Source organism: Phalaenopsis equestris, unplaced genomic scaffold, assembly GCF_001263595.1.
Source record: "Phalaenopsis equestris unplaced genomic scaffold, ASM126359v1 Scaffold000030, whole genome shotgun sequence".
NCBI classification, from domain to species: domain Eukaryota; kingdom Viridiplantae; phylum Streptophyta; class Magnoliopsida; order Asparagales; family Orchidaceae; genus Phalaenopsis; species Phalaenopsis equestris.
In genome coordinates, this window is record NW_018164472.1 from 19845 (window position 1) to 31642 (window position 11798).

The 11798-nt window shown below is 35.4% G+C and overlaps 1 protein-coding gene across 1 annotated transcript; it reads left to right on the plus strand.

Moving 5' to 3' along the window:
* Positions 1 to 1575: 1575 nt before the first annotated feature.
* Positions 1576 to 11737, plus strand: LOC110018646 (protein spotted leaf 11-like). Its single transcript, XM_020716013.1, has 4 exons — positions 1576 to 1951; positions 4969 to 5085; positions 5288 to 5716; positions 10459 to 11737. Exons 1-4 carry the CDS (start codon positions 1646 to 1648, stop codon positions 11593 to 11595), a joined length of 1989 nt encoding a protein of 662 aa, XP_020571672.1. The 5' UTR covers positions 1576 to 1645; the 3' UTR covers positions 11596 to 11737.
* Positions 11738 to 11798: the final 61 nt, after the last annotated feature.

The following is an 11798-nucleotide window of genomic DNA, read 5'->3' on the forward strand; positions in this document are numbered from 1 at the left end:
AGCTCCTAAGAAGGTTTGGTAATCAAATAGGTTTAGTTCCCTAAATCAATCAATTATTCCAGGATCTTGTAATTCACTTCAAGATTGCATTCACCTAAAGTTAATATCCCTATTCTCCCAATTCAGCGCAACTTAACTTGCTTGTTCCACTGGCCTGCATTCGCACAACTAGATCACACAAATTCGAACAAAATAATTTTCTAGATTGAAAATCATCACCACTTCAAAACTAATGTTTAATTACATCAAAAAGGTTAAACTTAGAACTCCTACTTCACCATTTCAAGGAAGAGAATACAAATTGCTCACTATTAACTCTTAGAAATAACACAATAAACATTTCATTCATTATAGAAATTAAAAATATTAGTTAGAAATATAAAGCTAGATGGAAATCATCAACATTTAAACATTTCATTCCCTTAATTTAAATTGTATAAATAATAGATCAAAAAAGCCTCTCGTTAATCATCTGCATGCTAATGCATAGCTGATTTCTACAAGTTAATTTATAGGGCTAAATTATCTGAGTTTTATGTGCATGCTTTCAAAAGGTTAGAGCTCTATGCATGTAAATGTTTCATTTTTGAATAATGTTATAGAAAATTGATACATTTGCATGCACACCTCTCAATTCTTATGTATTTACACATCTACCACGCAAACATGAATTTTTACATATTTGGCAATTTATGCATGAAAATGTATATTCCAATTTTAAAAGTTAAAAAAAGAGGTATTTTTAATGTGGTATGAAAGATTTAAGCAGTATAAATATAAATGCAGGATTTTGGGGTTAGATATGGAAATACATAAAGAATTGGGACGTGATATCTACGCAAATGCCCTTACAAACCCTTAACCTTAAAATTGCAAATTTTCTTATACGCAACTAGGGGTGTAAACGAGCCGACTCGTGTTCGGCTCGTTTATATTTCGAGCTCGAAAAGTGTGTTCGTGTTCGGATCGCAAACGAGCCGAACACTAGCCGTTCACGAACAAAGAGTCGTTTTGACAACCTTTATTGAGTAGCCATAAGATGTTAAGGATTGGGGCAAGATTTAAAAATTATTGTTTATATTAAAACATCATTTGAATCTAATTAGTAGTATTTCAAATCAAAATGAGCCGAACACGAACGAATAAATCTTTCTTAGTATTATTCGTATTCGGCTTGTTAACTTAGAGAACAAGTCGAACATAAGTTGTTTGCGAACAACGAGCTGTTTTGACAGCCCTATAATATATCATGGTATTTTTTTTGATGTGTTGCTTTTTTTAATCAATAAAAAAAAATAAAAAATTATCATCACAGCCGTAAAATGAAAAAAAAGAATTGATATATGTAATTCATGCCCTTCAGTCAAATATCTCAAACAATAATAATAAGAAATTACTAGGTTGACTAATCATTGAGCTTTCCAGCTGAACTGATTCATTTATGTAATTCATGCCTTCTTATCCTTTTTGCCCACCATTTGCCAGCGTGCTTCTCCTCTCGTTCATCAAGCTTTAAGATGCGTGTCCCGGTGATCCACCCACTCCTGAGCCAGCATTCGGACCACACTATAAAAAATATCCCGAGGAGGAGGAGAGAGGAGGGAGGAGACCATCGACCGCAAGCTTTGGAGGTCCAGTGGTGGAAATGGAGGAGGAGGAGGTGAAACCAACGACGCCTAAGGCGTCGGGTAACGGGGAGGCGGCGGTGGAGAGACTGATGGAGGCGGTGGAGGAGATCGCTGCGATATCGGAATACCGGAACGCATACAAGAAGCAGTTCGGCAATCTCTCGAGGCGGGTCAAGCTCCTGGCGCCGATGTTCGAGGAGCTGAAGGAAAGCAGTGAGCCGATTCCGAACGAGGCGGTGCGGGGCCTCGTGCAGCTCCGGGATGCTCTTGATGCGGCGAGGATACTTCTCCGGTTTGGGAGTGATGGTAGCAAGATCTTCCTGGTAAGTTAAGCTTTGGAAGTAGGGTGATGGCTTCTCTGTGAGCTTTATAGACGGCCCTCTCACTATGATGAGCTCGTGGCGATTTTTGCTCTTTGAATGGATGATCTTTTAGTGAATGAATTGTTAGGGCTTGCTTGAATTCTGTTTGGTTTGCATATGGATGTGGTTATTTCGTTTTGGTGGTATTGGGTTTGAAATTTATGGTGATTATTACTTTATTTTGCTGCATATGATGCTTTGGGTATACGTTTGACTTCAATTTTATTGACTTTTGTCAAATCTGTCGTGCTGTTTTAGTGCTTTTCTATTTTTAACTCTGTAATCGTTGACTAAGATTTTCTTTAAATTTGTAGATATATGATTCTGATTCCTGAATAGAGACAGTTTGACTGCGTTTATTTGAGTAGCCTGATGGATTTGTGATTGTAGATTTTCGATTTTGTTTTACAAAGAATGCGTAGGAGATGTTTCTAGCATAATATGCATGATTTTTTTTTTTAAATTCCTTGATACGAAGAATGCTTTACCGATTTCTTGTGCGTTTGCAACGATCTGATTTTAGATTTTAGTTTTCAGCCATTAATTCTAAACTTGTTTCAATAAAATACACCTTTCTATTACTCTTTTTGTGATTACTATATTGGAATAGTTCCTTTACCCAATGAAAAAGTATTCACGAGCATACTATCTTGTTATTGCCTTTTTTTCAGTTTAGGGATATACATATTGTTTTCCATGGTAATACTGTGAATATTTTCTCATTGTTGAATAATTTAAGATGGACTTGCTTAAAAACAAGGGTGGATTTTGGATTTGCTCTGCAGATATTTATGGCCGATGGCAGATTAAGATCTCATTTATTTGACAGGAAAACTCCACCTTTTCTATCTATTATTTTTCAATATATGTGGATGTTTGATCAATCAAAATGTAAATAAAGACTACATATCCCATCTAACCGTTTGAATTATACGAGAATAAAAAAAAAGGTGATCACACTATTCCTTCTTAATGAAAGGAGCGACTTTGGAACATGGCATTTTTTCTCTTGTTACTTAAAAATCAAATGAAGTTTTACATATTAAAGTAAATTTAGGCATGACATTTGATTTTCAAGAAAAATAATTGTGTCATGGAATTTTTGACTTTGGAACATGTAAATTTAAAAATAATTGTGTCATGTAAATTTAAAAATCATTTGACTTTGGAACATGGAATTTTTGCTGTGAAATGGTGAAATGGTTGATGATTGACTCACGTATATGGAGTTTGGATTTGTGTCTATTGAGGTATTTTGGAATCAGTTTATTTCAATGCAAGTACTTGCAGTTCTTTAGAGTTATTCTAGAAGTTAGTTTTATTGGATTGAGCTTTAGTCTTGTCTGTTTTCTATTTTTTGCACCTACTCAGTTTTTTAGCCTGATGTTATGTTTCTTTGGGTTGTTGCGCTGGTCATTCTTACCAATTCTTAAACATAATTTACTGATATACCTCCCAATTGTTTTATTCCAACGGGGCATTTAGATACATACCTCCCAATTCTTAAGTATCCACACATCAACTCTTAAATTTTACTTTTTTACATTGATACCACCCATATCTTTCACATCACATAAAAAATACAACTATTTTAACTTTTAAAAAGCCAAATACACCTTTTAATGCGTAGGTATGTGGTATGTATGTAAAAAATGACAATTAGGGGTTAGATATGTAAATGCACCTGAATTGAGTGGTATGCTTGTAAAGCTTCCTATTCTTTTTTGTTAGCATATAAAATAGAAACTTGCAATTCTGGTCCTGCAATACATTTGAATTGATTTTTATTCCTGCATTTGGCTTTTACTTCCCTTATGTAGTAATTGCATTTTTTTCCCCCTGGAAACTAATGTAGCTGACTGTTGTAATAGCAAATCTTGTTGATTGCCATGGGAAAAAAGCTACTTTTACTTCGTTAGACTGAATTTTGATTTTACAGTTTACATTGCAAGTTCGCCTTGTTATATTCTCAGGTGATTGAAACCCCTTTAGGGGGACATATCATAGGATGCTTTTATCATGCATGCTGAAGCAAGTCAGATAAAATAAAGTTCTGACATCTATGAATTATTGCGAAATCAATAACCTTCTGCTTGTCAGTATGCGTTTTTTTGTAAATTTTAATTTATCCGCTGTGGGTTATATGCACTGAATGGCTCTTGCAGCAAATAGTAAAAAAATGGAAAAAAAATTATTTGCTACACCTCTCTCTCTCTGTCTTCTCTGAAGATTTAAAGCTTGAAAGATCTATATCAGTCAGGACTCAAAATAAAATTTCTTAGGTCTAGACTGCAGTGCTTCTTCTTCAGGTTGCTTGTCTGTTCATCATTCAGATGGTCAGTGTTATATTTGCTTTTTCTAATTGTAAAGATAGTTTTTGCGTCAGATTTATTCTTCTAGGTCCATTTTTAGCTGTGTGCTATTCTTTGTTTTTGCATTGCATCACCATTATATGTTGAATTTGGTAATGAGTACTTTCGCTGAAGTTGCTAATGAGACTAAGATGCTTACTACTGTTCTACATACAATCAATAGTGCTAGCACAAGTGCATTATTTATTTATTGGGAGTTTATGTACGCAGCACACCATTCTTATGTATTTACTTATCTCACACCTAAAATTTCATATTTACTTATATGTCACTTTGGTCTTTTAAACCTATACATGAAAAGATGTATTTCACTCTTAAAAAGTGATGGTAGTGCTATATTTGATGAGATATTAAACATTTGAATGCTAAGTGTGTAAATATGAAAGTTTAGGTGTGAGATATGTAAATACATAAGAATTGTGTGCTATGTATTGGATTCCTCAGCCAGTGGGATATATAAAACAATCTATTATTTGTGTTTGGTTAGTATCACTGTGTCTTTATTGATGTGGAAAAGATTAAGCTTTGATACACCTTTGGTACCTTTTGTATCTATATTGCTTTTTCTGCAATCCCTCTGAAGCTGTAACTTGCTATACATTGCAGGTACTGGAGAGGGATAAAATCACAAAATGGTTCCAAGATGTGACTGCTCAATTAGAAAAAGCACTGGATGCAATTTCTTTTGATAAACTTGACATATCTGATGAAGTTCGAGAACAGGTATGTGACACCTTTTATAAGTATTTGTGTTTTAATATGCAAAGCATAGATTGTGGCCATTTACATCATATTTTTTTTATATATGTAAACTTTTTCCAGTAGGATTTCGGGTTATCCTAATAGATTTACTATTTGGAAAGTAGCTTGCAATACTAACTATTGAACAGTATCTGTGTTTATAATTCAAATATTTTTCTCGCAGGTTGAGCTTGTTCACACTCAATTCAAAAGGGCTAAAGAGAGAGTTGACATGCCTGATTCTGAGTTATATGGTGACATTGCTTTTCTATATGATAAGGCCAGCGACGCTTATGTAGATCCTGAAATTCTTGGCAGATTAGCAGTAAAGTTGCAGTTAAGCACAATTTCTGATCTCACACAGGAATCACTAGCTTTGCTTGAGATGGTAGCTGCCAGCGGAGATCCGGAGCAGAGTATTGAGAAAATGTCAATGCTCCTAAAGAAAATCAAGGATTACGTGCAAACTCAGAATCCTGAGATGGGCACTCCATCAAATCCAAGGATTCTGTTTACTGATGGAAATCACCAAGCTCCTCTTATTCCTAATGACTTCCGCTGTCCTATTTCCCTAGAGCTGATGAGAGATCCTGTCATAGTGGCTACTGGACAGGTACTTCTTAAGATTTATGGAACATTTATGGTTCATAAGCATTATCTAACTTAACTAAGTTGCTGAAACTATTAATAAAAACGATAAATGAAACAATTAATGCCATTTAATAAATTAAATTTTATAATAAAGTGACCTATTAAATTAAGATAATTATTATATTATTTTGGTTAATTACTCTCTCCTTTGTGAAAAGGGTGCGATCATCCATCCAAAGGTTGTTTGGTCCAATAAGATAAACCTATGTGATTCCATCATTTTATGGGATATAAATGCCTAGGCTAGACTAGCAAATATCTTGGTGTTCATCTCCAGTCAAATTATTATTGGTGAACGTAAGGTTCTTGCTTCCCTTTGTGACTTTATGACTATAGTTTGAGCAAACAATTGGTATCACACTACCTAAGGTTATAAAATTCATCTTCCTACGATGAATTTTAATTGAATTTTGATTTATAATTCTTTTGATTCATCGTGTTAAGAGATGGCTTTTTCTCTCATATTCATGTGAATCTGCCATAAAAAAATATATATATATTTTTTTTTTTTTTTGATTTTAGATTTCAGAATATTTTCTTATGCTAAGTACTTGCCACTATAATTTTAATTTAACCTAAAGTTCAGTCAAAATATGATTTTGATGTCATATTTAAAAGATTTAAAATTAGTCACTTAAAATATTTATTAATGACATCAATATGCATAATCAGACATAAAATTAAATGTTTTAATCCTATAAGGAGATTTTTTATGTTTTAGCCTAATTATAATGAGGTAATTATTTAAAATAAAATAAAAAGGTGTTTGCTCACAAGCCTAATGCTTTATTTAAAAGAATTACTAATCTTATTACAAAGCACTTATAAAATCAATTGCATTTGCATATTATAATTTCTCACAAGTTGATTTTACGGATACCCATATATTTATTTTTGGAATAATTTAAATGTATAGATTTTTCATTTCATTTTTATTTCAAATAAAATTAATTAAACATGTAAAAATTTATTTATAGTTCAATTTACTTCTATTCTAAATTATGATGCATTTCATGTTTCTATATTTTGTTGTGTTAAATATAAGAATCTGAAGGAGAAAATTTTCGTTGCCTTAGGTTCCATGGATATTTATTTAGCACTCTATAGCTTACAAAATCAATTACTTAATCTGAGATCGCATCATATTGATATTGGGAGCTGCAAATTGCTTAAACATGCTTATGAAGTCTTAATTTGGGAAGTGTATTTGTGGGTCAATGTCTGGATGTGCTATAATAAAAGATTATTTCAAATCTATGGAGCAAGAATTTGAGATATCAAATGAGACTTTTGTAAGCACTTTGATGATAAATTTTTTTTTTCAAGAATCTTACTGGCACTATAGCTGCACACAAACTCGATGGAATCAAGGGATGTTGCTGCACAATTTAAACCTTTGGGGATTTAGATTTTCGAGCCATTGGTAATAAATGGGGCTTCAAAACTAAAAAAAAAAAAGGGCAATATTAGAAGATATAAAACAAGTCTTTTAGTTAGAATCAAATAGAAATTTATTATATTGAAATATTCTCTTTAGATTTGATGGATTCTTTTTGGATAAACATAGCATTACTAGATGAATTTGATATCAAGTTACATAAAATTGATGTAAAAATTGTCTCCTTTAATAGAGCTTTAGATGAAGTAGTTTATTTGAAGCAACTAGAAGGGTTTTTTTCTCAAATGAAAATGAGCTGCTTGTTTGCAAACTTAACAAATCTATATATAGCTTAAAACACGGCTCTCGCCGTGTTTTTTCAATTTTCATTATGTTATATCTTCACTTGATTTTATAGAGAATGGTGGGAGTAAAATAATTTTCTTAGTTTTATACGTGGATGATATTTTCTGGCTTCTATTGATCGGGTTTTCTCCATTAGTATCAAAATTATGTAAGAAATATGGTTTCACTAATTGATGAAGCATAAAGAATTCTTTTTCTCAGTGCCAAAGAATTGATGAAGCATAGCAAATTGGCGAAGCATAAAGAATGTATTGTAAAAGGTAATAAAATCAGTCTAAACAGTGCTCGAGAGATGATTTGAAAAAGGAACAAATGAAAAACATTCTTTAGGCTTTATCAATTTGAAGCTTAATCTATGTGCAAGCCTGTATAAGGAACAAAAGACTACATACTTATTTATATGAAATTTAACATTCCATATATAGTAGGGATGTTGGGTAGATATCACGGTAATCTTAATTTGGAGCACTACAAAAAGAATCACGAGGTATCTTTAAGGATCAAAAGGCTACATACTTATTTGCATGAAATTTGATCATATTGGAGTGATTGGGTGTTAAGATTCTGACTTTGCGGCATAGAATTGATATTCACATGTCTTTTTATTAGAAGAAGCTAGTTATTATAGAAGTGCAAAAAAAGATGTGCAAAACAATGTGAAAAACAAAATCACACAACAAATAAACAAACAAATACGGTGTGATTATGTGGTTCGATGCAAATCTGCCTACATTCACAGAGAGGGGTTATTCCACTACTAATAGGTTTGGAGAAATAAATGACAATTGAAATAAGGTTACAACTCTACACGCTAAAATCAATTCTAATCCATCATATAAATAAGACAGGATTAGGACACACTAATAAAAGAAATCACAAATTTACCATTCAAACAAGGCCTCTAATGTAGCAATCTCCACCTCATCTCTCACATTCAGATAAGTGATTGATGACCAAATGAGCTTCAACACCAAAAAGATTGCACTAAGATGGTTCCCAAAGGGACAAGACTCGCATAGTTTTCTTAACGGGCAATCAATCATCAGCTCGGATGTACACCAAAGTTCTACAATAGGTGAATTTTTACACTGATAGTAATTTAGCATGCCACTTTATTTTTTTTTTTTTTTTGTATGTCTTCTTCAGCATAACATTTCATAAAGTCCCGAACAAAGTGGTGTCTCGCATCAATTGCTTGGTACGGGCATGAACTAGATTTTTGGCCAATAATATCGCACTCTGACTATAGCAAAGTATTGTCAGAGATTGCTGATTAACTTCCAAGATATCTAGTAGGTCCTGCAGCCACATCACTTTAACACGTTCGTGACTGTCGTAAACTCAACATTCTTAGTAACAAAATAACAGTAGATGGAAGAATTGATCTCCAATTGACTTGACCTTTTATCGATGTGGATGAATAGCAGTCGTAGACTTGCCATGTAACATGTAGAATATGAATCACTATAATCTACACAAATCAACAATAAATTATTGTATCTCAAATTGCAAGCTGACATCAATTGTACCATTTATATATTTTAGATTATTTTTATCAGTCTGCCAATGACTCCATCCTAGATCATGCATAAACCTTCTCACAACACCACTGCATCTACAATATCTGATTTTGTATAAATTACATCAGACTGTCCACTGCATTAGCATAAAGAATCAATGACTCCATCCTAGATAAATGCATGTATTTCCTCTAGATTTAAAGAGCACAATGCATTCATTATCGCGTATTGTCACATATCAAAGTTTTCTTTGCCGTCAAATCTTCTCACATCGATCTTGATGGGATGTTTTGTTGAGATTTAAAGCATAAAAGAGCACAACAGACATTCTGCACGGCGTACCTATGCCAATCAAAAAGATCCCAGGCCGACGTAACCACACAAAGTAGCGGCGTACGAATGCCGCTTTTCTTTTCTTTCAAGGCTTCAGAGTAGAGGAGTGACGTAATTACATCGTGGAAATCCGACTGGTGAAAATTTCTTCACATTTCTCATTTCATAGTGAAATTTTGGATGCAATGTGGTGTGGTTTTGTGAATTTTTTCCCATTCTCGGGTTTTTTTTTTTTTTTTTCAGGTTAAATTTTGATATTTTCTTGGGATTACTTTGTTGCTTGTTTCTGCTCGATATTATTGTTCCATATTTTTTGAATTGGTGTGATTATGACAGTAATACATACAGAGATTGAGGAGATGGATTCAAGTAATCTTGACAGTAATACATACAGAGAATTGAGATGAGGAAAATATGTTGGCAGTACTACATACAGAGATGAATTCAAGTCAAAAAAGAGAAAAATCTTGGTCAGTCAAAGGAAATGGAGGAGAAATAAAATACGGTTGAAATAGAGTTACAACTCCACACACTAAAATCAGCCATAATCCCTCTCTGCTATATATAAGAGAGGATTATGATACTAATAAAAGCAGAAAATGACTAATTTACCCCCTTATGCAAATAAAGCCTCTAATACAACAAAAAACAATATTGATTTCCACTTTATAAGAACTCATATCATGTTTGGAAGCAACGCGACGGGCTATTTGTCTTAGGAGTTTTATTTCTGGGCATGAAACTATTGATTTTATCTAGGGCACTATGGTTATATTTTGATACTCTTGCTGCAGAACTTTTAGCTAAGAATGCTAAAAAATCAGAGTTGAACTAAACACATCAATAATGTTTTAAGCATCAGACAACATGTTTAAACAAACATGCTAGCAATTGAGTATATTAGCACTGTATAAATATGTCTGAAAAAATAAGCAATTAAGGATCTCTGGTGATTCCCTCATTTCATTGTTGATACTTTGCTTGGATGGACTTCATATCTCCCTGTTCATCTCAACCCTAATCACTATAACTGCAGGTAAGATTCTTCTTCCCCTACATATTTTTACAGTTATAATGAATTCTAACAACCATCATTGTTGTTAACAGACTTACGAGAGAGCCTGCATTAAGAAATGGTTAGATGCAGGCCACGACACATGCCCAAAAACACAACAGAAACTCCCCAACACAACCTTAACGCCCAACTTCGTCCTCCGAAGCCTCATCGCCCAATGGTGCGAAGCCAATGGCATCAATCCACCGCAGCGCCCTTCCAATCCAAGCAAGCCATCCTCAGCCTGCTCCCCCGCAGAGCGCGCGAACATAGATGCGCTCATCCGCAAGCTATCCTCTCCCAGCATCGAAGATCAAAGATTAGCCGCCGGCGAGATCCGTCTGCTCGCCAAACGCAATGCGGACAACCGCATCTGTATCGCGGAGGCCGGCGCTATTCCGGTCCTCGTGAATCTGCTGTCCACCGCCGACCCGCGCACCCAGGAGCACGCCGTCACCGCTCTCCTAAATCTTTCCATCTATGAGGATAACAAGGGGATCATCATGTCCTCCGACGCGGTGCCTGGAATTGTGCATGTGTTGAGGAATGGAAGCATGGAGGCCCGGGAAAACGCTGCTGCCACGCTCTTCAGCCTATCGGTTGTTGATGAGAACAAGATAACCATAGGTGCATCGGGAGCAATACCAGCTCTTGTTTCGCTGCTGAATGAAGGGAGTCAGAGGGGGAAGAAGGATGCGGCCACCGCTCTCTTTAACCTTTGTATCTTCCAAGGGAATAAGGGCCGGGCGGTGAGGGCTGGTGTAGTGCCGACGCTAATGTTGCTTTTGACCGAGCCTGCTGGATTAATGGTGGATGAGGCGCTTGCGATACTGGCGATACTGTCCAGCCACTTCGAGTGCAAGGCGGCGATCGGGGCACTGGAAGCGGTCCCGGTGCTGGTAGAGGTTATCAGAAGCGGTTCGCCGAGGAACAAGGAGAATGCGGCTGCTGTTCTGCTGCATCTCTGCACGGGGGAAATGCAGCAGCAGCATCTGGCGGAGGCGCAGGAGCGGAGTGTTATGGGAGCATTGCTGGAATTGGCATCCAGTGGAACTGATAGAGGGAAGAGAAAGGCAATGCAGCTGCTGGACAGAATGTCGCGGTTCTTGAAGCAGCAGAGCCAAGCACAGGCTCTTGTTGAGGCTCAGGCCCAAAGAGATCAATCCTCCACTGCTGTTTCTGATGCGTGACAGTTTTTTTCTTTTTGTAGTTAAATGATTGGGCAGAGAAGAAAGCCAGCCTGCCTTTTTGATTTTTTATTCTTATGTTATGGTGCTGTGTTATTTGGAACTAAGAAGCTGTGAAGCAGAAGTGCGGTGAAGCTTTGTGGCACTTTGTAGTAGTGTGAGAACTTCTTCCCTTTGTGTGTTTTTTCTAACAAGGGAAGCGTCGT

Bases quoted from the DNA above. Each gene is read 5' to 3' on its own strand.
- LOC110018646 (XM_020716013.1), top strand. From the start codon at position 1,646: ATGGAGGAGGAGGAGGTGAAACCAACGACGCCTAAGGCGTCGGGTAAC. The intron at 1,952-4,968 runs GTAAGTTAAGCT...TATACATTGCAG, and splicing joins ATGGTAGCAAGATCTTCCTG to GTACTGGAGAGGGATAAAAT. The intron at 5,086-5,287 runs GTATGTGACACC...TTTTTCTCGCAG, and splicing joins CTGATGAAGTTCGAGAACAG to GTTGAGCTTGTTCACACTCA.